Genomic DNA, 26184 nt, shown 5'->3' on the forward strand with positions numbered 1-26184 from the left:
GTCGCTACCAACGAAACGGAATGGTGCTGCAAAGTGGTTATGTGCAAAATTGCATCTCATTTCCTCCGCCTCTGCGGCAATTGCTGCTAAACCAGGATATCCTGAAACTTTATGCATCTGTGGGGGTAAAAGCTTTCAACGTTATATTTCAGATTACAGGAAGAGGTTGTACTGCACTCTAGCCAAACCACACTGAGCCAAACCTCATCTAATCTCATGAAAAACAATAGCACTTGTACAGTGACATGCCAACGCTACGCTTATCGTGTTGCTTCACTAGAAATATAAAATCAATGGGAAAACACCTGGTTTAAGGTTAATGTACTGATTTGTGTTTTTTTTCCTCAATAGCACGACACCTTTAGCATACGGTACTTACTCAATAATTACTGGTAGTCATCTAACACCAGCACAAATTGAAAACTGCTACAGGTGACACAAAATACCTGTAGAACACAGTTTTGCCTCACTGGTAGCCACTATAGAAGATTTATACTCTAAAGCAGGGGTCTCAAACCCGCAGCCAGTGGGCCAACTGTGCCCCCCGAAAGAATATTTTGGGCCCGCCTTGATATGAAAGATTAATGTTAGTGCGGCCCGCATGATTGATATGAATGAAACTTGTGTGCGGAGCTGAACAAACCACGGTGGGTTAAAAGGCTCTGAAGGGTGGCACATCGGTCAGGCTGTCCAGTGCTTCGCTCACTCATCCATTCATTCCTCCAGTCAGCTGGGCGGAGGAGAAGCCGTGAAGTCGCCAACTCCTCTCAGCTTCTATAGTCCTCCACTGCTCTAAGCTCAGAAATGAAGAAGGCGCTGTGATTTATGACACGGCCTGTGCCGTGTCAGTAGCCATGTCCAGTCTGCCCGACCGCGCTCAGAGTGCTGCTGTGTGTTTGTTCTTACTTATTATAGGCATGTCGCGAGTGAAACTGAAACTTAACAGTAAGTGCGTTTACTTGAGAAATTCGGATAACTGTCGTTATCCGATACGATTCGAGAAAAAGAACTGCGTTAGCTATCCGGCTATTTCTGCCATGTGTACGCCTTTTTAATAATCTGATGTTGAATAACATCATCGATTGAAAGTGGTTTTTTTCAGTCATCTGTATCTGCCTTATGATCATTATAATTATTTCATTTATTTATTACTGGTTAATTTATTTTTTCATGTAATCATTAAATTAATTTTTTGTGCTTTAAAAATAAAGATTTTGAGAACATTGGAATGTTTTATCTGTGCTTTTCTTGTGGAAATCCTGATGCGGCCCAGCCTCACCCAGACTCTGCCTCGAGCGGCTCCCGGGTAAATTGAGTTTGAGACCCCTGCTCGAAAGTGTCCTTGAGAGTTTTGAAAGGTGCTTATGAATGAAATGTATTATTATTATTATTATTATTATTATTCAAATCATGGAAGATTTGTGCTGATGCTTTTTGGCAGAAGTTTGTTGATTTTTTTAACCAGGGTCAAAACAGTGCTGCTAGTGATCTGAATTGAGGTATCGTAAAGAAACCCAGCGTACAAGTACCTGTACTTTAAAATTGATCTAAAGCATATCAAATAAACACTCAAATTGCTTCCCAATGTTGCAGCAGTCAGACAGTTGCAATTTTCGACTACCGCCACCAGGGAGCTTACTTGAAGACGAGCAGAGCAGTCGACTGCTCAGAGCGTTTCCACCCATCCGCAGTCTGCACCTTTATTCATTTGGAGGAAATCTTCAGCATCAGTGCCCTGAAACCATGGTCACCACAGGTCAGTTCATTTCATATACTGTAATCAGAACATGGTCAAAAAAGTTGCCATAAATAATGCTGCTTTTCTTATTTGCTTCAAAATATTAAAGCTTGAATTATCTTGTATTAGCTCTTGATAAATTGTTACCTTCATACATTTTTAATGACTGCTATTCTTCCCAACACTAAGTGTGTGTGTGTGTGTGTGTGTGTGTGTGTGTGTGTGTGTGTGTGTGTGTGTGTGTGTGTGTGTGTGTGTGTGTGTGTGTGTGTGTGTGTGTGTGTGTGTGTGTGCGTGCGTGTGGGCGTGTGTGTGCGTGTGTCATGAGGAAATGTTATTGTTGCATTTGCCTTGAAAAACATTCTAAGTGCAATGCATTTTAAATGAAATGTAAAACATGCAAGCCAATGGCATGCAGCTTGTCTTGAGATGTCAATCAATCAGAAAAAGACATGCAAGTCAATACAAAAGATGGTGTTTGTGGTGGATTCTACTGCTCCGCCTTTCTTTACTGTTCATCTTTTCTGCTTGGAAAAGCACAGAGAAGGGAGGAAAAAACACTCCAGGGGCTTGTGTAGGTAGTATTGCAGCTGTACAGATCTGCATTAACTCTTCACAATGTTTGTTTCTTTCCACACAGAAGCAACGGTTCCAGACCATAATGACTTTGCCTATGGTAAGAGATATGCCTGGAAAAAAGTGTATATATAATATCTATCTTGAGTTTATCAAATTGTGTCCCCTTATAGATGAAGCGACGTTGAGGACCACAGGGCTTGTCCTTGCCATTGTCATGTTTGTGGCTGGCATTTTGATAGCCTTAAGTACGTTTTTACTTACCTTCACCGCAGGATGCTCACTGGACTCTTTATTTGGTCCACACACAGAGTTTATTGAGATCTAAAGAATTGACACTGTTACAAATATAATGCTGAGCTCATGCATAATGACAGTATTAAGTTTTGTCAATTCCCAAAATAAATTTCAATTCAGCAAGAAATTTGGCCAGGGTATAGCTTCGGTTAACTCTATTTATTATTATTATTATTATGATTATTTATTATTATTATTATTATTATTATTATTATTAATTAATTAATGTATTTATTTATTTATTTATTTATTTATTTACTAGATAAATTTGGAATCACTGTTATTAGCCATTAGATGCTCTGGGAGAGCTTTGCTCTCCCAGAGCCAAATTTCAAGCATGTGTATACTGATGAATTTGTGTGCAATTTCATTCCCAAGCGATGACAGATCATGGCAACCACTGCACAGAACTTTCTATTTCATTTAATTGCTATGTATTTACCGCAAATTAAAGTTGTTGATTTCTCTATATGGCAACCAATGATGAATGACAGGCAAAAATGGCATACCTCTTGATGGCAGATTGCGCAACTAATGTGTATGCCATTCATAGAGCATGCATTTGTGACATTTTTACATGGTAGTATACTGTGAGATTTATTTATTTATTTATTTATTTATTTATTTATTTATTTATTTATTTATTATGTCAAATATGTGCATTGGCTCAACAAATATTGGGAAACACAAAGTCAAAATACTATTATATTACCACTAGTTTCTGATTGGCACTTGATGATTTGTGAAAATACTTTGATAGTACTTTCATCATATATTTATGGTTAACTTTGCAAGGACTGAATTCTCAGTACCACCCTTGGATAATCTCGATAGATTATGTGTGTGTGTGTGTGTGTGTGTGTGTGTGTGTGTGTGTGTGTGTGTGTGTGTGTGTGTGTGTGTGTGTGTGTGTGTGTGTGTGTGTGTGTGTGTGTGTGTGTGTGTGTGTGTGTGCGTGCAGGGGCATGTCAAAGTGGACAGTGAGTGTACACACTGATGTATTAGTAACCAATGTATCATTCCTCAAACAGGTAACAAATGCACTAAATGTGTAAAATCCTCATCCAAGTAAGAAGTGTTAAGTGGATGCTGCACCTGCTTTGCATGTTGTATGAAAATAACCTTTTGAAACAGCGGACCAACCAAAGGATAACAGCCTGCATCATTCCTCATTTAAATGCACTCCCCAAGACATGATAGAGTTGTGGAACTATTTTTAGAATGGTCACTCGTCATGTATTGGTAAAGTGTGATGACTAAATGTGTTGCATGTCGCCTGTTTGAAGTCAGTTGAACTAACCAATATATGGATGGAATACATTTGCCTTTCTTCCAGACCTTGTCACAGTCTGAACTCCTGATATTGGATGTACCTGTCCCTGTGTAGCCCTTGCATGTATGAGAAGCCCAAAGACCAATGCACTCATGTCTTCTCTTCTCTTTCTTTCCTGGCAGATCATCTGATACTCAAATACCAAAGAAAAATGGTGAGATCACTTCATTTTGCGGTAAAGTCCAATTTCTGTAACATTGTAATTGTCTCTTTTTTCCTCTCATTTATTGCAGTGCCTACTCCAACTGTTTAGCAAATGCGGTGTTTTGTTGGAGCGACGAGAGGTCGGCATCATGAGACATAAAAATGTTTTATGGATGTTGGAGCTCAGCTGGATGATCAATAAAAAATGTACTTACGTTAAATGGTTCTCACGCTTGTGGTAGATTCTTTTGGATCCACTGTAGGAATAGAAAGAGGAGGTTAATCTTTCGTTTAAAGCAAAAAAATATTTAACTACCACAGTTGTATGCCATATAAAAAAATAACACCCCCACAATCAAACATTTTTATAGTTCAACAATTGACGTTGTAACACAGATGTTGCATTGAATAACTTTATTTGTTACCATGGTTTCGGAGCTTCAGTTCTTTTTGTTTGATGCAATTTTGTCACATTTTTGCATTTCGGATTGCCAAAAAGCAAGGGACAGGGTCGACTGACCAAAATAACACTAATTGAAGAACTCAAACACGAGTCCAGAAAACCTGATGTCATGTAAACAAAAACATAACAGTACCCCACCCTCAAGGGATGGATCACAGATGTCCCAAAGTCACACAATTGCTTGACTTGACCAAAACAGGGGAGGCGGGGGTGCAACACTTGTCTCGCCAGGAACATTACCATGTGGCCTCTGGTTCCACAGGGTCCAATTTTGGTTGGATCATTCTGTCCCGTTTTTGCATGATAGTTGGTAGTTGGATGCCAAAACGAAGGAGGGTAGCAGAGATGCAGGGAGGAACAGTGTAGACTGTAGACTGATCGAGATGTATTAAACAGAAACTGAACAAATTTAGCATTTAGCATTACAAAAATTCTTCATAGCAGCACTCATACAGGTTTGGTTGGTGCCATATTATTTAAGCCAAGCGGTGTCATACTATGTATGTATACCCGTAACCAGTGGTGGGCTGTCATGGCCTGCAAGGCCTTCTCTGCTGGTCTAGGTATATCGGAATCACAGACTAATGTGAATTATATTTTGTCCATGATATTTTGTCTTAAATAATTCCAAATTGTCTTTCAGCTTCCTTACATTGCGTTTCCCTTGTTGTGCTGCTTCCAGATGTGTCTTTTCGTATTTAAGCATGTAACCAATCACATTTCAGCCCTCATTTGTTACCAGGGTTAGAAATCTACCTGGACGCCTTTACAATCAGTTCTTAGGGCACTGGGGCATAAAAATCAGTGTTGATGAAACTGTTGCTTTAACCAATCAAAATTCAAGTTGACAACACAAGGCCCGCTGGAAGGCGCTGGAAACGTCAGAATTGTTGCAAACTATGATTGGCTAATTACATGATTGGCTAGTCACTAGCCAATCATGTTATCATTCGCCGTTAGGTGATAAGGGCATACTGGCCAGAGCTAGCATACTTTATCTGTAGCGAGCTGCATAACCAAATATATTTTTGTGTCATTTGAATAGTGGTTTTGTCAACCCACAATGGCTGAAAGAGGAGAAGAACTTGATTTGGTTGCAGATATACTGTTAAACCCATTTTCAATTCCGACTTTTCAAGAATAGATGGACATCATTGAGAAAGGTCAGACAACTCTGAGGCTAGCAAAAATAGCCAATAATATTGCACTTTTATGAGAGTACTGAAGGCCTAGGAGGCACGGTCCGCCACTGCCACTAACAGCAAGTGCATTTTTTCAAAATCAAATCTGTAAACTAGGGTTGGGCTACGACTTTGACACAGAATTTACACCTATGTTGGTAAAGAAGTCTACCAAAACAGCAACAACTACATTCTCAGGTCATTTGAAATATCATGCAAAACAACATACACGAGTCAAAGATCTCAACCTTTATTTTGTTTGCTCATTGAAATTACAGTCAAAAGCAAATTTGACTATCATGGTGGCCTCCTTGTCACGACAATCAAAATGTCATTGAAAGTAAATGTTGTGTATTTCTTAAGAGTAAAGGTGATCATTTTTACAACTTTCCAGTGAGTAAGTCACTTACCCCATGCTGCTAATTTATGTAGACGCTCACGAAAACACGCCGAAACACCCGTGACTCGTTTTGCCGTTGAATGAGTAATACGAGACTACTGTGCTTTGCGTGTGTGAAATTTTCATGCTTTGGTTCTTAGACAACAAAAAAAAGTCAATGTACTTTTACACAGTAAACATGTTAAATCCACAAGTATGATGCATACTTAACAGGAATGAGTCTTCAGTTAGCTCATTTTCAATATGAGCAATGTCAACATAAATAAATATCCTGATTGAATTAGCAGCAGCAGCCATCGTGGATGCGATCATGAGAAAGACACTTCCGGGTCCGACCATTCAGTTCACAGAAATCAAAGTTTCTGGAAAATTACAACGTTCTTACCTAGACCAGAATGTTTAACCCTGTAACCGAGACAATCCAACACAATCTAATGTCAGCAGAAAATGCCTTTTACAAAAGTAATATTCATTTGTTTGGGTTTGCATATTTTAGACACAATCTTGAATTTCCACAAAGTGTGTGCATGGGGGTGATTCAATTGTCTTGAGGGACTATAGTATGATCAAAATGAATGATCAAGCCATGCATTCCATTTATCATTTCGCATTTATCAGCTCGCATCACTCTTTCGTTGGATGGCATTCGATTGTGCGTGTGCGGCTGACGTGGCGGGTGACAGTGACATCATTCAAAATGCAAAAAAAAAATGCCCAATCTGTTTATCTTTAAAAATGTTCTTAAGAGCTTTAGCTTTTTTTAAATGAGAAAAATACAAACAAGTGACAGAAAATAGCCTAGAAACACAATGAATATCAACTCTTGCTGTTCTTCAAAATCAGCAAATAAGTGAATAATTGAAAGAGTTAAAATCCAATGTGAATTACGATGAGACTTTCACTCCTTGATATCATAGAAAGAATTCCCTTCTTAACAGAAGAGGTTCAATCATTCCTGGTCATATGGGGCCACCAATCGTCGGCGAGTTGAAGAACTCTGTTTCTTCAGCAAGCATTTCAGCTGAAAGAAAGACATGGAGGCGTGTGAAAGTATCCCAACAACTTGAACTTTTCTTCATTTGTCCATGTTATAAGCAAAAACAGAAATGCAGTATCATTTTATGAGCCACCTATTAAGAAAATAATACATACAGTAAAGTCTCGTTACATCGATATTCTCGGGAGTTGGAAAAAATATCGATATAACCGGACTATCGATATATCCGATCCTGCGGCATGTAAATTTTCTCCTTGCGTTCATAGAAATAGTATCGTAATAAGCAGTACTATCGATATAACCGATATCGATATAACGAGACTTTACTGTATTAGCATTGTTGGCATTTATGAAATCTGGAATAATGTATCTATTTTTTTGGGTGGGGGGAGTAAGAAAACAAACAAATGGATAAATGCTGTCCATTTATCTATTTGTATTTTGTGGTACACTTTTTATTTATATTTAAATATTACATATCCAAGTTTTTAATGGATTAAATGATTGGCTTATGAATTAAAATTGTCACGATTTGCAAGGTGATGGTGGTGGTGGTGGACCGCAAAAAAGTAGCCAGGAGGGAAGAGTGTATTCCCCAAATTGTATTAAATAATGTCAGCATGAACAAAATCTCAAAGAAAGTCATCAGAACAAAAAGGTCCAAAGTAGCAAACAAAAAAACATGATAAGATGAAACAAACCTGAAAGGGTGAACTAAACAATGAACCGACCCTGAATGGTCGTTTTTACTGCCACTGATTATAATGACCAACACATGTGCAGCTGCAGGCGGCGCCCCGACAGTGCCACTCGTTGATTGCAAACCGAAGCGTGACAAAAATGAATGATATAAATGATGTTTTTAAAAACGACATTGTTATGGTTTCATTGTTAAAGTAGTCCACTTCACTTATTTGGATGACTATATATCCATGTTTTGCAGTGATGCAATGATCTTTCATTTTTTGGACAATGGATTAAAAACTGTTCCATTAAATTTTTGAAGTTTGTGGATGCTTTGAGGGTCACCACAACATTGGTGTATTACTTTGGCTTCATGTTTGTTCTATTCTCTTTTGTAATGTCTCATTGATTGGGTTTCGGACTAAAAATGCATTTAATACTGCACTTTTACATGCCACATTTTTTTGGAAACACACACACACACACACACACACACACACACACACACACACACACACACACACGCACACACGCACACACACACACACACACACACACACACACACACACACGCAAGCAAACTATGTATCATCCTTTTTCCACAATTATTAAGGGTCACGTCATGCACACAAAATCACAATAAAATACATGTGTTTGTGAAAACATAACCAAATCATATGAACACGACAACAAAGTGATGACCAGACACGAAATGAAAGAGATGACATCAGTGGGTTGGATTTTATCCGGGCAGTTCCTTTTTCTAATACGACACTCAAAGGACGCAACGGAAGGTTGACATGCCCTAGTAACTATCCATCTGTAATCTCTATCAGAGCAATGTCATTTTCATTGCATTCACAATGACTTGCTACATTTTGCAGTTTGAGCAAATGAATTTCCTACGTGTGTGTAAGCTCTCAGTCGAACGACTTTTGACGACAATGAGGTTAAAATCTTAGTGAAAGAACATAGATGGTTTGAAAGGGGGGTAAAAGAGGCGATTCTTATAAAACAACAAAATCCTTCATTAAACCGGTCTAGTGGTGTGAGGTTCAATTTGGATCGTTCATACAATAGCCTGCTCAGGCAAAACAGGTTAGGCAACTTTCGCAATGCTGATGAGGGTCGTTATGCTGATGAGGTGATACCGGGGGGAGTGGGGGTAATAGGCCAATCGTTAGTCAGGAATGTAGGAACAATCAGTGGGGCCACAGGGGGGGGTCCCGCGCCCCCCCCAACCTGAGAGTAGGGACCTATCATAGCTGTGTCCGGCGCCACTAGGTCTGGACATTAGGGATATATAAATGGGGCCGATACGACCAGTCAGACTTTAGTTCGCTGACGAAGCCTCTTGGATAGGAGGCGAAACGTCCGAAACCTTCACTTTTGTACAGATGACGGCTGAAGAAACCTTCTCATCGAATTTCCTACGTGGAAAAGTTAACGCCAGTCTATGTAGACCTGGAGGGTACGTTTGATAGCCCAGATAATTCCCAGAGGAGGAAAAAACAAATGATAAATAAAAGTTAAAATGAGGACGTGAAAAACTCATGAAGAATGTAGCTCACCTGCTCGCCTTGCAGGCCACCCTGGAGAAGATGTGCCGGTAGGGTGTTCTCCATGTTGCGGATGCTTGGATCAGCTCCTCTACTCAGCAGGAGTTGTAGGATCAACTCCTGCCGGGGGTTACCATGTAGACAGGCCGCCATGTGCAAAGCCGTGTGGCCATGTGCCTTGGGGCAGATATTGGGCATTGAGACACACTTTCCACAAAATGATTTTACACAATGAAACCAAACGCAGTAAACTCACTTTCATGTTGACAAAGTCTTTTACATTGTGCATGGGGATGTTGAGCAGATAGTGAACCAAAACAACATTCCCCTCCTTCACAGCCAAGTGCAACACTGTCTTGCTGCTTTTGATTTCCTGAAATGTGCAGATTAGGAGTGTGGTGTTTTGCTAGAATATGCAAATATGACTCGAAAGAAAGTAAAAGTGATGACATCATTGCGGTTGGATGTGGTATTTCCCCTTTCTACTACAATGCCCACTGGAGGAAACACAGATACCTACGTATTTTCCGGTATATAAAGCACACACAAAAGTCTTAATTTTCTTCAAAAGATGACCCTGCGCCTTTTACGCCGGTGCGCCTTATACGTGAATTAATATTGAGCTACAACAGGTCTCGCAACTACTGTCAGCAGTCAGCGACTCCATTTCCCCCTGTAGAAGAAGTACTGCGTAACCCTAGCCTCCCAACCTGACAATGTGGTGTGGGAGAAAGAGAGAGAGAGAGAGAGAGAGAGAGAGAGAGAGAGAGAGAGAGAGAGAGAGAGAGAGAGGTAATTGCCACAGTTGTACATTTGTACTCCACCTGGCTGAGTGGCGAGGCACCCGCATTGAGAAGCATCTGCACACAGGAAAGCTTCTCTGCAGCTTTGGACTGCAGGGTAGCATCCGCCATCCCGTTGGCAAACAAAGCCTTCATGGTGACACAATGAGAAATGACCGCACAATGTAGGGGGGTCATACCTAAGACAAAAATGATAAGATAACATTCGTAATAAGAACAACTACATAGATTGTATTCGGTACAAATGAAGACGAAAAGAATACATCCACTAAAAAAAGGAAAAACACAGATTATTTTTTTTCTTAAACTTATGTGTGATGTAAAACATTTATTGAAAAACCATTAAACTAGAAATCAAATTTATTGATGGTGAAATGTGCACTGCAAAGGGGGGCCCATATGAGTTTCTTCACACGGACTTATTCTTCATGTTTACTAGCCCATCACTATGAAAGTAATTGTGACAATGTCATCATATGTTTTTATATACAGAGGGAACTTTACTATTTCACAATTAAATTGAATATTTTACACAACCCTATTGTGTCCTTATATAGTGAGCCATTACCTTCAAAGTCTCTGGCCTCGAGGTTGACAGCGGGTCTGTTTATAAGAATCATCTGGAAAGTAAAATGTAATTTATTTATATTGCAAGCACTAGATCCAATACAAACATGCTTCGAGTACTAGCTTGCTATGTCCATTATCGCAAAAAGAATAAATAGAGCGACTTTCTCACAAAAATGTCGAACTGAAGAAGACTTTTTGGATTAAGTTGAAATTTCTTTAACAAATAGGAATACTGTAGTTCTTGATTGAAATATTGTGCATTACCTTGACCTAGGTGACTGAGAATGTACAGATATAAAAAAAAATCATCTTTTTTTTTTTTTTGGGGGGGGGGGGGGGGGGGGGTAAGAATAGAGAAACATTTATCCATTATCGCGAGACTCTTATTCTCAAGGGTTGTACACTATTCCAGCTCATTTTGAGTAGTAGGCGCAGTAATAAGGAACACGTCCAATCATTTTCACCATCACTTATATTAATGAAAACTCACAACTTTCAACATTTTAGTACACAACACATTTTTCACCAAGCATCACTCCAAAGTGGTTCAGTCCCATACCTGCAATATCCTTGGTAAGCTATTGTGAGCGGCCAGATGAATAGCACTTTGTCCTTTAACATCACAAGCATTAACGTCAGCGCCAAACGACAGCAGATCTTTAACAATGTCTGGCTGGTTTGCTACCACCGCCACCATCAAGGCAGTCTGTCAATACAACCAAACAAATGATATAATCATTCATCATGCATGCTCACGATTGAAATATAGGTCCGGATAAAAAAATTCCATACTTTGCCTTTGTGCTCTTTAGCATCAAGCTTCTCGAATTCCTTCAGCTTCTCTGCTGCAGCGAAGGCCCACTCCCTGAGACCTTTCGCTGTGTAGATATGCAGGATGCTGACAAATCAAACCAACGAAAAATAAATTAGGCAAGAATGCATATTGTATGACATATTGTAAGTTTTTGAATACGACTGATGAAAAAAACACAATATAAACATTTTGTCATGGAATTATCAAACCTATCTGTTATCTTTAACGTATGTCCAGTTGAGGGTTGTAGGCGAGCTGGAGCGTAGCCCATTTGACTTTTGCAGCCCTGACTGGTTAGTTTAGATCACAGGTGTCAAAGTAAAAGCCAGGAGGCCAAATCTGGCCCACCAAATCATTTTTTTTCGGCCCACGAAAGCAAATCAAACTTGTGAAATTCCATGATGCTTGCTAAAGTCCGAACCAAAATTTCAAATTGTTGTCTGTAAACCACAATAACAGTCATTTTTCCTGACTTCAGATTTGAAAACTAGTTATTCATTAATTTTTTGCACGCTCTATATGTATTATGTGGAGGAGATGGAAACATTTTCATGGTTTCCCCAAATTCATTATGGCCCTCGAGAGGAAACCGTAACTACAATGTGGCCCTTGGCCAAAAATGAGTTTGACACCCGAGTTTAGAGCAGGGGTCCCCAACCTTTTTTGCGAGACGGTGTCAGACAATATTTTAATGTCAGACACAATTTTCACGGACCGGCGAATAAATACGACAAAAAAATGATACGACAGGCATTGAAACTGTTTTTTCTTTCTTTTAAATATAATAATAAAGGTGAATCCATTGTGTATTTTTATACAACGTCATCAGCAGAGTATTTTTCAAAATAAAACATATTTCGGAGTCAGATAATAAATAGAAGAATCTCTGGAATCACCAGCGCCCCCTGTCATGAGGAAGGAGAACTGTGTGCCTCACGTATGCACAAAGCTTTGATAAAAATAAAATAAAATAACCACTATAGTACAGTGTTTATAATGTAAAGTGACTTTACATCATATCTTCTTCTTTTCCTTTTGGCTTTTCCCTTCAGGGGTCGCCACAGCGAATCAATGTCCTCCATCTATCCCGGTTTTGTGCATCCTCTTCTCTCACACCAGCTACCTTCATGTCCTCTTTGACCACATCCATAAACCTCCTCTTCGGTCTTCCTCTCGGTCTCCTGCCTGGCAGTTCAAGACTCAGCATCCTTCTCCCGATATAGTCACTCTCTCTCCTCTGGACATATCCAAACCATCTCAGTCTGGCCTCTCTGACTTTCTCTCCAAAGCCTCTAATATGAGTTGTCCCTCTAATGTACTCATTCCTGATCCTATCCAACCTGGTCACTCCCAAAGAAAACCTCAACATCTTCAGCTCTGCTACCTCCAGCTCTGCTTCATGTCTTTTCTTCAGTGGCACTGTCCCCAGTCCAAACATCATGGCTGGTCTCACCACTGTTTTATACACTTTTCCTTTCATCCGAGCTGAAACCCTCCTATCACACATAACACCTGACATTTTTCTCCAGCCGCTCCAGCCTGCCTGGACACGCTTCTTCACCTCTTTTCCACACTCTCCATTGCTCTGGACAGTTGACCCCAAGTACTTAAAATCCTCCACCTTCTTTATCTCTTCCCCCTGTAGCATCACTCTTGTACTTGGATCTCTCGCATTCACACACACATATTCCGTCTTGTTGCGACTGATCTTCATTCCTCTTCTTTCCAGAGCATATCTCCACATCTCTAGTTTCTCCGGCACCTGTTCCCCGTTCTCGCTACAGATCACAATGTCATCTGCAAACATCATGGTCCAAGGAGATTCTTGTCTAACATCGTCTGTCAGCCTGTCCATCACCATAGCAAATAAGAAGGGGCTCAGAGCTGACCCCTGGTGGAGTCCCACCTCCACCTTGAATTCCTCAGTCATACCGACAGCACACCTCACAACTGTCTTACAGTCATGATACATGTCTTGCACCGCTCTGACATACTTTTCTGTCAGTCCAGACTTCCTCATGCAATACCACCGCTCTTCTCTGGGTACCCTGTCGTACGCTTTCTCCAGATCTACAAAGACACTATACAATTCCTTCTGACCTTCTCTGTACTTCTCTATCAGCATTCTTAAAGCAAACACTGCATCTGTCGTACTCTTTTTTTGGCATGAAGCCATATTGCTGCTCACAAATGTTCACTTCTGCTCTTAGTCTTGCTTCAACTACTCTTTCCCTGAGCTTCATTGTATGGCTCATCAACTTTATTCCTCTGTAGTTAGTACAACTCTGCACATCTCCTTTGTTCTTAAAAATGGGCACGAGTACACTTCGTCTCCATTCTTCAGCCATCTGTTCACCACCTAAGATCTTGTTGAATAACCCAGTCAGGAACACCACCGCCACCTCTCCAAGACACTTCCATACCTCGATTGGTAAATCATCCGGCCCGAATGCCTTTCCCCGCTTCACCCTCTTCAGCGCCCTCCTCACTTCATCCTTGCTAATGCTTGCTACGTCTTGGTCCACAACAGTCACGTCTTCTACTCTTTGTCCTTTCTCATTTTCCTCATTCATCAATTCTTCAAAGTACTCTTTCTATCTTGCCATCACACTACTGGCACCTGTTAATACATTGCCATCTCTATCCTTAATCACTCGAACCTGCTGCAGGTCCTTACCATCTTTGTCTCCCTGTCTCGCCAGCCTGTAAAGATCAATCTCACCTACTTGCTGTCCAGCCGAGCATACAAATCATCATAGGCCTCTTGTTTGGCCTTTGCCACCTTTACTTTAACCGTGCGCTGCATCTCCTTGTACTGCTGTCTACTCTCGCCCGTCCTCTCAGTGTCCCACTTCTTCTTTGCTAACCTCTTTCTCTGTATACACTCCTGCACCTCCCCATTCATCCACCAAGTCTCCCTATCTACCTTTCTTCCACTCGATACACCAAGTACTTTCCGACCTGTGTCTCTGATTATGTTCGCTGTAGTTTGCCAGTCATCTGGAAGGACCTCTTGCTCACCCAGTCTTACCTCCTTCCTAAATGTCATGCAATACTCTTTCTTTTTCAACTTCCACCATTTTGTCCTCACTTCAGCCTTTGGTTTTTTCATCTTCCTCACTGCCAGCGTCATTCTACACACCACCAATCTAGGCTGTCTGGCTACACTCTCACCAACCACTACTTTGCAGTCACTGAGTTCCTTTAGATGGCGCCATTGACACAAAATGTAGTCTACCTGTCTACTTCTGCCTCCACTCTTATAGGTCACCCTATGTTCCTGTCTCTTCTGAAAGGAAGTATTCACAATAGCCACATTCTCTTAGCAAAGTCAACCACCATCTGTCCTTCAGCGTTCCTCATCTGGAGTCCAAACCTGCCCATCACCTCATCTTCTTTGTTTCCTGCCCCAGCATGTCAATTGAAGTCTCCACCAATGACAACCCTCTCACTTCTCGGGAGGTTCTGTATGACTTCATCAAAGTACAACCAAAATTTCTCCTTCTCCGCCAGCTCACATCCTACTTGTGGGGCATACCCACAAACAACATTGAACATCACCCCTTCAATTTCTAGTTTCAGACTCATCATTCTATCTGATATTCTTTTTACTTCTAAGACATTCCTAACAAACTCCTCTTTTAAGATAACCCCAACTCCATTTCTCTTTCTGTCTTCACCATGATAGAACAACTTAAACCCTGACCCTAAGCTTCTAGCCTTGCTCCCTTTCCACCTGGTGTCCTGGACACACAGTATGTCTACCTTACTTCTCTGCATCATGTCATGCTCATGTATTTCTTTTTTCTACTTTCATTCCTTTCATCACTTTGCTGCTGTGAAATGTAAATTTCTCCACTGTGAGACTAATAAAGGCAAATCCAATCCAATCCAATGTCAACCAGCTCTCGACCTTTACCTGTCATTGTTCCTACATTCAAAGTTCTGACTCTTAGTTCTATACTCTTGGCGTTCCATTTCTCTCTTTTCCTCCTCTCCTTCTTCGACCAACAATAGTCAATTTTCCACTGGCACCCTGAAGGTCAACAGTACCAATGGTGGCCGTTGTTAACCCGGGCCTCGACCGATCCGGTATGGGATTCAGAGGTTTGATTCGCATATTTGTTTTGGCAACATTTTTTACGTCGGATGCCCTTCCTGGCACAACCCTCTGTATTTATCCGGGCTTGGGACCGGCACAATAAGACACTGGCTTGTGCCCCCTTGTGGCTACATTAAAGTGACTTTATATCATATACACCATCTAAACTGTAGAAATTTAGTTCATATACTAAGACTGTTTGAACACTTTAATATGCAGAGGGACAGCAATGCAGTTTCACTGCAGAGCAAGCCAGCACAGTTAGCATAGTCATTGTTCAATCCATGGTGAAGCTCAGCCAGCTGTTGCCTCACCGCTCGATTTTGAAAAAAAAAAAAAAAAAAATAAAATCCAAAAATGGTGAAGTTAAATGGAAAAGAACTTTAAAGTACAAATCACTCAATAAATATAACTGTTTAATTTATTTTTTCATTTGATATTTCCATGATGACAGGTCAGGCACGGCCCCACCTGCCCGGGGGTTGGGGACCTCTGGTTTAGATGATCAAATTGGTTAGTTTTCAAGTCGTATATGTTTTGGGAATGCAGAAGGAAGCGCACACACAAGCGCATGGAGAACATGCAAGTCTACAATAGTAAGTCTGTGGCTGAGATAGGAACTCCGAACATCAGAACTGTGAGGTAGATGAGCTGAACACGAGCACAAGGTTCTACCATTGTGAAATCATCATCGTCATATGTATGAAAAAAAAATCAACATCATAATCAAAACTTGGAATTTCCAATTACTTCGCAGAGTGACTTTTTATTTGTGACAACTGACTGTAAATGTGTGGGAAGCCTTTCAACAGATTCATTTGACACTGTTTCTTGTAAGAGCTGAATATTTTCCACTTATGACTCAAGGACTTTTGTCTCAACACACAGACTGTTTAGCAGAGTGTCAAAATAAAGAGTCATTCATCAAACAGTGCACAACGGTTTTTTATCAGATGTTTCTATGAGCTCATAGGGCACTTTATGTTTTGCTCAATGAAAAAACTCAGATGGGAACTTGTGATTTTATACCATCGCATTATGTTAATCGTATCACAGTGAAGAGTAACAAGCTCAACATTATATTCAAAAGAAAAAAAACAACATCACATGTTTGAAGAAAGGGGAGATTTGTAATCTACATGCATACATAAAAGTAAGTCCCGTGTAGTGGAGTGAAATGCGCTTCTCAACAATCACAAATCTGGGAGTCTGCTTTCCACAAGTTGCTACTGTGGCAGCAAGGGAAGTGTAACTGGCGCCAATATTGAGTACAGTGGCACCTTGGCTTACGAACTTAATTGGTTCCCAGAGAGAGTGTGTAAGGCGAAAAGTGTGTATCCCAAAAATTAATTTCCCATAGTATATCATTAAAATGAGAAAAATCCGTTCCCAGGTCCCCATAAAACATAATTTTCTACTTTCTAATTTTCTAAGCCTTAAAACTAGACAAAATATACCTTATTTTATGTATAATAAATGTGCTATAGTATTATGATTAAAGAAATAAACTGTACTTTACAATAAAGTCATTTTATTTACCTTTGTGATTATTGTGTTAATGGCCTGATGGAATGGAGTGTCCGGTTTCCTCAGCATTAAACACTTGATGAGGAACGTAGGTGTCTTTCACCATCTTGAGGAATGATCCCTTGTAGGTGCTTTCTCTGTGATAATTGTATCGAGTTGTCATCAATTGTGATCTGCTTAGCTGGGTTGATAGCTTTTTGCATCAAGTGTACAGATGACTTGTGCGGGTTATTTGTGAAGCCTGATTGATGGGATATTTAACCTTCCAGTCTACACTCTGCTTTTGAACTATCAAAGTTGAAATGGGTCCACATTTCACTGATTTCTATCCATTTTCTCACCATTTTACTTGTTTTTGTTTTTTTACTTTTTTTTCAAGCTCTGTCCTCTCCCTTTTGTGTGTGTGTTTTCTCACTCTCTCTCTGTCTGCCTGTCTCTTTAATGTTTAACCCCCCCCCCACACACACACACACACTGCTGGGTTCTTGACCAATCACGTGGCTTTAACCGAAGATGCCATTTTGTTTTTTGGAGAATGGCCTCACTCTCTCTCTGTCTGTAACCCCATCCTCCACTGCTGCATTCTTGACCAATCACGTGGCTTTAACCGACGGCTGGAGGCGGGGAATAGAGGACAAAAAAAGTCCACTGCCATTTCCTTGTTTGGAGAACGGGCTTGTTCACGAACGACACATCACTCATTGTGGCAGCTCGGTGTGTATCCCGAAAAATAGTTCGTATGCCAAGGTAATTTTTTTACAAATGTAACATAAATGTTTCATAAATGTAAACTGAAAAGTTCGTAAGCCAAGGGGTTCGTAAACCGAGGTCCCACTGTAATTGGTTGCCATGACAACAAAAATAGAATTTATTTGGACCTGTTTTGGAAAGGTGTTTGTTTCTTTGTGAACCTTCATATTTATTTTTCTTACAATCCTTCGAAATTTTTTATTTTGAATCTTTTGTCATGGATCACTTCTGGTTGGTGTTATGTGTTTCAATGTGCGAGAGAAATCGTTGGGCTAGAGACAGAACAAGACAAATTCCGGCATTACAGTTTGTCAACTTTCGGTTTACAAGGTGCACACGGTACGTTATTTACAGTATTTGCCTATTTATTTTTTGTCAAAGAGATTGCGGTAATTTTAATTGTTGTCTGAAATGTCCTTTAGTTTTCACGGTGTTCCACAACAAACGTTTTGGACATCGGTACGAGCCGTCATCCTTGACCGAGGGACATACAGGAAAGTTAGCATGCAGTTAAGATGACTTTGTTGTTTGTCTTGATAATGGACAGCAGCCTATGGAAGTTATAAAAACACCAAAGCACGTGTCGAGATCTAATTTAATCTTAGAAGCAGTATTATGCTCTTTCATTGTTGCATTTTAAATCCTGTTATTATTTATTCGGTACATGTACCAGTATTTGTTTTGTAAGTGGTTGTTCATCTGTATATAAGGGAATATTTTTTGATTATAAACCCTTTGATAGTGTTTAACATTCATCCATGTTGCCTACTGATGGAGGCAAAGAGGCTCATGTTGATGCCATAAGACAAGGGTGTCAAACTTATTTTTTGCAGCGGGCCACGTTGTAGTTACGGTTTCCTTTTGGGGGCCGTTATAAATTTGGTGAAGCCATTAGAATGTATCATCCCCACCACATATTACACGTGGAGCGCACAACAAATTACGAATAACTAGTTTTCCAATTTGAAATAAAAAATAATGACCTTATTGTGGTTTACATATGACAATTTGAAAATTTGGTTCGGACTTTAGCAAGCATCATGGAATTTCACAAGTTTGATTTGCTTTCGTGGGCCGAATAATAGGATATGGCTGGCTAGATTTGGCCCCCGGACCTTGATTCTGAAACCTGTGGTGTAAGGAGACTATCACTTGACTTGTATGCTGGAGGTGCAAAATTTTTAATTTGGAGAAAAGCAAAGTGATGGTAAGCAGGATGACATTCTTCTTCACTTCTTATTAGTTGAAATCAGTTTAAGTTTTTTTTCATCTGACAGTGGTCTTTTTTTTAAATGAAGAAAAAAAAACTGTGTCAAGGCTACAAACCACCCCCGCCCCCCGTGCTCCCTTCCATTGCCGCAAAGCAGTGTCCCGAATGATGGTGCAATCTCCGAGAAGCTGGATAACATGTTCTCACACAGTTGGAGTGCATTGCTCTAAAGTTTAGCTAGGGATGGAGCGCAGCTAAGCTAATCAAAAAAGTTCTTGCCTAAACAAAACAAACAAAAGAAGTTACAACTCCAAAAACACCACAACACGAATTAACGCATCTTTCCAGCTATATATGCACCGATCATGCTGTATTTATTATTATCCCGCCTCCCCTTGTGAGGAAAAGCGGATCAGAAAATGGATGGAGAGATATTTTTAAATGAATATACCCCCCAGTCTCCCCCCCCAAAAAAAAACTGATTTACTGAAGCTGCAAAACTGGAAGAATGAAGTGGTATCTGCAGAGCTTGAAAAAAAACGTATAATTAAAGTATAATTTGACAAAACCGGGATAGATGAAGGACATTGATTCGCTGTGGCGACCCCTGAAGGGAAAAGCCGAAAGATTTGACAAATACTTTGTTTCTTTGAATCACACAATTTCCTATGGTTCAAAACACACAACAGTCCTCCAAAAGTCCTCTAAATGTTGAATGCCAAGTTCAAATCCCAAGTTAACCGTATACACACACACACGCACATGCACACGCACACGCACGCACACACACACACACACACAGATGACCACTCACGTGTCTCCGTCCTCATCTTGGCCAATAATTCTATCGTAGTCCATATCTCTCATCAGCATTCTGGCCTTCTCTAGTATGCCAGCATTCATCCAAGACCCGACAGTAGAACGAGGGTCCTGACTTGGTTCGAGAGTGGGCCAAGTAAAAGCCGCACTCTGATCTGCTGCTTCCATCAGACACTCCTGCTCAAAAGAACACTGTCTCAAAGTTGAATTGAAATTACTCATGGAAATGCTTTTACAATCCAGTCCGGCTTTAGAAAAAAAATCCCTCACATAAGACTGTGACGTAAATCCTTGAAACTGCTTCTGAGAGTTGAAATTTGAATCCATTGGGACGTCATAGCTCATAGGGATGCTTGGTCCAGGTTGATGAGGGTCATAAGAGAGAGCAGACTCATGCAACGGAGCCCACTGCTCACATCTCATAATCGACCTGTCTGTATAGTTGGTTGATGCGCCTGAATAAGAGACAGACAAGCCGAAGTTCAGTGCTGTAATAGCAGACGGGGGGGTTGCTGCTCTTCACATTTGGCCACTTGTTATTCATTGTGAGGAATTTTACACGTGGAGAACAAACCTCTGACATGCGACAACTTCATGCACCTCACACATCATCATCATAATCATTATTATATTTGAAATAGTCAGAAACGTTGCTGAGTCTCCGTTTTTTTCAAACCTTCAGTGCGCCGATGCACGTGTTTCAGAAATAGAGATAGAAGAAAAAACTATTTGTATCGGGAAATATTTTTTAATTGATGCAAGTGCATTGAATCGTTCCACTTTAAAATATAGCCAGATACATATTGAATCATCTTCAATTTCATATATATGTCTACAAAGGAAATGGCACATGTAGCACTGATAGGTTCATTAAAATGTATGTAAATTAACAACAAAAAAGTCATTGCACACTACGATGATTGAGTACCATATCGAATTGAATGATAATACCACTGAGTCGATCCAAATACAATCCTTTACTTTTATTTTGAACTGTACTTTTTGCACACTGCGTATAAAAAAAAATAACTCTTTCAATTATTCGCTTATAAATGAAATGTATTATTATTATTATTAGTATTATTATTATTATTATTATTAGTCGTAGTAGTAGTAGTAGTAGTAGTAGTAGTAGTAGTAGTAGTAGTAGTAGTAGTAGTAGTACAGTAGTAGTAGTATTGTGATTGGAATTGTGATCATGGTTATAATTACGATTACGATTACAAATGTGATTATGATTATTTATTTATTTATTTATTTATTTATTCATCTATCTCTCACACTCTCAAACTCATGTGCCGTCCAACATGAGCTGGGAATAACTGTTTGAATGAGTCGGACCGAATGTTGGATCTAATTTAATTGTGACGATGAACTCCTACTTCTTTCTAAAGTTTTTAAACACTTTTTACAGTTGATCGTAAAATTAACAAATCAACAAATGATGAGGCTTTTTAGTGGCTTTATTTTCCTCATTGGTTCAAGAGATTTCCAGAAACAGTACACTGAATTTAGATGTTTAATGAATACGTTCACATCGAACACCAGAAAATGAAGTCATCATTGTATATGAGAAATTTGGGATACTCTCCATCAGGACTTGCCAGTCTTACCTGCACAGGTCAGGTCTTCTGGAGCCTGCAGGTTCTGTGAGAAGAATGACAGAAAAAAAGGGATCTCATATAAGACGGTACACAATACTGGAATATGAACTGCTATGCTGTGAGGTGTCTTTCTTACAGTCAGCATGTTGTGACCGATGAGACCAGTTGTGTTTCGAGGGTAGGAGGGAAGCCCCAAGAATGTCTCTCACTTCCTCTTTTGTTCCAAAAGTTTTTTCACTGTGGGGAGATTGTAGCATGGCTTCTCCTTTGGCGCTGTCAGTAACAATACGATACAATATACATACAGTAAAGTCTTGTTATATCGATATTCAAGGGAGTCCGAAAAAATATCGATATAACCGGGACTATCGATATATACGACCCTGTTTGCATGTAATTTTCTCCGTGCGTGCATAGAAATAGTATCGATATAACCGGGACTATCGATATATCCGATATCGATATAACGAGACTTTACTGTATATTGATTTATCGCGCCTAAACAACAGCTGAAGTTGTAACAAAGCACTTAACATGGACAATTGCCATTTAGAGGAAATAAAGCAGTCACAAAGATGGCAGAAAGCACCAGGGAATAAAACTTAGATCAAGTCTGAATCATTCTGAGTCAAATGCCAAAGAATAGTGAGTTTTGAGACAGGTTTCAAAGATGGGCAGCGAGGGGGATTGCCGAATGTTCAGTGTCAGGTCAGAGAGTGGGACCAGCCACAGCACATCTAATAATTGCTGGTCAGTAGACCTGAGGCGTTGGGAAGGTGTGTAGGGTTGTATGAGCTTGGAGAGGTGAGGAGGTGTGAGGCAATTTAAATATTTGAAAACAAATAACATGATCTTGAAAAGAACTCAAAAATGTATAGGGAGCCAGTGAAGGGTTGCCAAAGTAGGAGTGATGTGCTCCCTCTTACGAGTACCAGTCAAGAGGCGAGAAGCAGCATTCTGAACCAGCTGGAGACACTTTATGGAGGATTGGCTGACTCCAAAGTAAAGCGCATTACAGCAATTGAGCCGAGATGTGACAAAGGCATGAATTACTGCTTCACGGTGTTGATGAGAAAGGAGTGGTTTTATTTACGAATCGTTAAAAAGCTGAATTTACTTCCTGAAATGACTTTCATTGCAGTGTCAAAAAGCAGGCAGAAAAGTAGTGGTTGAGTTTGGTGGTGAATCTTACAGAGCTATAGATAGAACTCTAATCATATCATCGATCCATACACGCTCTTGCACAATGAAATTTATTAATGACCTCTTTAAACGAAATGTTTTATCATGATGTGATGCTCTGGTTTGCTTTGACAGGTGAGTACCAAAGGAAAATTCACCCATTACAGGACAAACATTTCCACTGCATGACCTGACACACTTTTTTTGCTCCATATTTTTGACGATCCCAGTTGTTATGTTTTTTGTTTAGATTACATTACATTTGGTTTTGTTGGTTTTGTCTCCACCTGTTCTCGCCAAATGGGTCCCTTGTGTTTGTCCAATCAGGTCCCTCAACCCTATGTGGCTTGTCCAGGTGTTTCTTGTTGTTTTGTCACTTTGCTTGTATTTAGTTCCCTGGTTTGTGTCAGTCTTTTTCGAATCATTGTATCTTTGTGCAACCCCGACACGTTTATATTTAATTAAAATTTGTTGTATTGCTTTGCTGTGTTTTTTTTTTCACTGTAATCCTGCAAGTATTTCTTTGTTCATATAATTTGCTCAGTCCACCACTGATGTTGATGCTTGTCTTTTATTTCTCACTGTGTCCTCAAATATAAGAAAATCAAAAACAGCAAATCGTTTGTTAAATCAGTTGCTGCTTCTAGCTCCAAATTTACTATAAGTCCTTATGCAGTTGGGTTATGTATTCCCAAAAGGTCAATTGAAAAGACTAATACATTTCCTGTTTGTGTTGATGTGATTCTACACATTACCCACTGCGAGACACTTGATCTTTATGTAGAAATGTCAACAGGTTGCAGTCTAGAAAACAAAACAAAAAAGTGACATTTCAAGAGGTCACTCATTCCGGTCCGGTGCAGCTGAGAGAAGTCAGTTGGGGGTGTCATGCATAATGTAATAAGTCCTCAGGCATCCGTCATATTTTTTATGCTGCTTTTGTGTGGCAAGTATCCAAATTTGCCACACAAATCCTACTATTTGTGTGCTGACTTTGGCGAAAAGACAAACACAGACTACACTGGCCACCAGTCAATTACAAATACTTACCTAAATAATTAAATAATGAGTCATTTTAACTCACCTTGAATCTTAATGCCAGATAAATTATTTTTGTCGAATTGTTTGTGAGATTGACATCCAACTGTGGGTGTAACAGCCAGTTGTGTTAATTTGTTTGTCCATATAATTGGGACTCATAGCGTTATCTTGGCCTCGTCTTGGGTTACCCTTTGCTATTTTCAAATACGGTCGGCGCAAAGTCCTGGATAGTGAGTCGTGTGCGTGGGAGGAAAGACGGGGATTCCAATGATCTTTCTCTGTTGTGCACCCCCCTCACAGCACAAACGAAAGAAACATGCAGCACTGTGCCAATTTCCTCATTTTGTGGTCAAACAGAATCAGAGAGCATAGAAATGTGTATTAAAAAAAGACAGATAATCTGTGTTCTTGCTCAGGCAAACACCAGCAGCACATGCAAACACAGAATGTCTGTCTAGGCCTAGTGTCCTCTCTACAACGTGATAAGTAAGGAAAGCAAAGAGTAAGGGATTGATCATAGCATCAACAATCACACTGACATTTGCGATGTCCATTTATGAATAAACATGAATGGAAAAAGTGATTGAAATGGACTCACCTTTTTCAAAGTGCATATTCCTTAGGTCTCTTCGTCTTGGTTGTTTTTTGAAGGAATGGCCAACAGCCTGACCGGTGTGCAGACATGTGATGCCTGACATGCGCTTGTCTCAAATCTGTCTGCCTTATTGTTGACTACTCCCCACCGCTTGTACACATTGAACACAACGTCCAGCCTCTCCGCCTACACACGTGTTGTGTTATCCACGCCCCGTCTTGTGTGTGTATGTGGAGGGGGGGGGGCTTTATCTGTATGTGCATTTGTTTATAGATTTCTCACACTCAAAAATGTAAGATACAATTTGAACTAAGATGACTGTAATGAATGATAAAACTGTAAAACTACGATGACGACGACGACTACTACTACTACTACTACTACTACTACTACTACTACTACTACTACTACTACTACTAATAATAATAATAATAATAATAATAATAATAATAATAATAATAATAATATCCGTTTTCCTACCACATTCCAAAAGCATGCATGGCAGGCAGATTGAACACTCCAAATAGTCGCTAGGTGTGAGTGTGAGAGTGAGTGGTTGTTTGTCTTTGTGTGCCCTGCGATTGGTTGACAACCAATTCAGGATGTCCACGCCTAGTGCCCGAAGACGGCTGGGATAGGCTCCAGCACCCACTGCGACCCTAATGAAGAATGGATAATAACCATCATCATCATCATCATCATCATCATCATCATCATCATCATCATCATAATCATAATTGGATTCGCCTTTATTAGTCTCAGTGGAGAAATTTACATTTCACAGCAGCAAAGCAATGAAAGTAAGAGAAAAGGAAAGGAAGAAAAACAAAAATAAAAAAAAAGAAAAACAAAATACAGGACCTGCCGATGAGAAGGTTTCTTCAGCCGTTATCTGTACAAATTTGAAGGTTTCGGTCGTCCGAAACCTTCAAATTTGTACAGGCGAAGGCTGAAGAAACCTTCTCATCGATGGACCACTCCTGTACGACTGAGAGCTTACACAGACGTACAGGACCTGCCGTAAAGGCAGCCACTCTCGCCGCGCCATGTTAAAATGAAAACAAAAAAAAACTAAATAACAAAAAATATGACAACAAAAAGACACTCAATCAATCGTCGGTTGTCCTTCAAGTACAGCTAATGCAGTTGGCAAAGGACAGATTACACAACAGCGTTGTAAAAGAGTAATCCATGTATCCATCACATCACAGATGGTTTATTGTAATGCACTTGCCAGCGAGCCATCCCTGAAATGTCTGTTGGTCGTCTCTATATAGTGGAACAAAGAAGAGGGAGGACATGACTCCAATGCATGCCCACTTCCGCTGACAATCAACATGGTGTCGGCCAACCATGCCTCTCTGGGCTGCATTATTATCAGGTGTCTCTCAAATTCTCTTTAAAAAGTTGAGATGGGACATTTTCACATGTTCCTTTTGTGCAGGAGAGACTGCGTGGTTTTACTTGTACTTGCGTGGTTTTACTTGTACTTAAGCAAAGGAGAATCGGTATCGACTTAAACTAGAGATCCACCCCTACCCCCACAAGAATATGAATTCGTACTTGACACTCGAAAAAGCAACATGCTCACTCACAACAGTGCCAGTATGGTTAAGAATACGGTACTGTACTTGACTTGTCTACTTGTACAGACAGACAGCGTCCTCTGTCGGTCAGAGTGGAGAACAAGCAACAAATAAAGTAGGGGGAGCCATTCGTTTGAAGGAGAATCGAAAAGAGAGCAGCAGTTTGTCACATGCATCATTTCTTGTTTGTGGATGGCAAATGGCCGCAG

General features: G+C 40.1%; 3 protein-coding genes across 7 annotated transcripts in view; 2 read left to right on the top strand and 1 right to left on the bottom strand.

Annotated features, from left to right (window-relative positions):
• Positions 1-1513: 1513 nt before the first annotated feature.
• LOC148896518 (uncharacterized) lies at positions 1514-4309 on the top strand. Of its 2 annotated transcripts, XM_088998838.1 has the most exons (6): positions 1514-1756; positions 2379-2414; positions 2488-2562; positions 3643-3679; positions 4067-4098; positions 4178-4309. In XM_088998838.1, the coding sequence occupies exons 1-6, from the start codon at positions 1585-1587 to the stop codon at positions 4195-4197; spliced, it is 372 nt and encodes a 123-aa protein (XP_088854964.1). In that variant the 5' UTR covers positions 1514-1584; the 3' UTR covers positions 4198-4309. The 2 variants fall into 2 exon arrangements, with proteins under 2 accessions (XP_088854964.1, XP_088854965.1); XM_088998839.1 differs by lacking the exon at positions 2488-2562.
• Positions 4310-5031: 722 nt separating this feature from the next.
• Positions 5032-24628, bottom strand: nfkbid (nuclear factor of kappa light polypeptide gene enhancer in B-cells inhibitor, delta). 4 transcript variants are annotated; one of them, XM_088999567.1, is made up of 12 exons: positions 24393-24628; positions 21708-21844; positions 21581-21614; positions 20238-20422; positions 19963-20159; positions 11538-11643; positions 11305-11451; positions 10744-10795; positions 10197-10354; positions 9629-9745; positions 9385-9549; positions 5032-7153 (listed from the first exon to the last, which is right to left on the bottom strand). In XM_088999567.1, exons 2-12 carry the CDS (start codon positions 21714-21716, stop codon positions 7082-7084), a joined length of 1242 nt encoding a protein of 413 aa, XP_088855693.1. In that variant the 5' UTR covers positions 21717-21844; positions 24393-24628; the 3' UTR covers positions 5032-7081. The 4 variants fall into 4 exon arrangements, with proteins under 4 accessions (XP_088855693.1, XP_088855694.1, XP_088855695.1 ...); XM_088999568.1 differs by having other exon boundaries at positions 21708-23557; XM_088999569.1 differs by having other exon boundaries at positions 21708-21808; positions 24393-24449.
• Positions 24629-26099: 1471 nt separating this feature from the next.
• Positions 26100-26184, top strand: part of LOC148896520 (uncharacterized) — a 4674-nt gene continuing 4589 nt past the window's right edge. Inside the window, exon 1 of the mRNA XM_088998441.1 lies at positions 26100-26184. Within this exon, the coding sequence (XP_088854567.1) occupies positions 26175-26184 (10 nt within the window). The 5' untranslated portion in view covers positions 26100-26174.

Source organism: Hippocampus bargibanti, linkage group LG06, assembly GCF_051943395.1.
Source record: "Hippocampus bargibanti isolate YZ-2025 linkage group LG06, ASM5194339v1, whole genome shotgun sequence".
In the NCBI taxonomy this organism is placed as follows: domain Eukaryota; kingdom Metazoa; phylum Chordata; class Actinopteri; order Syngnathiformes; family Syngnathidae; genus Hippocampus; species Hippocampus bargibanti.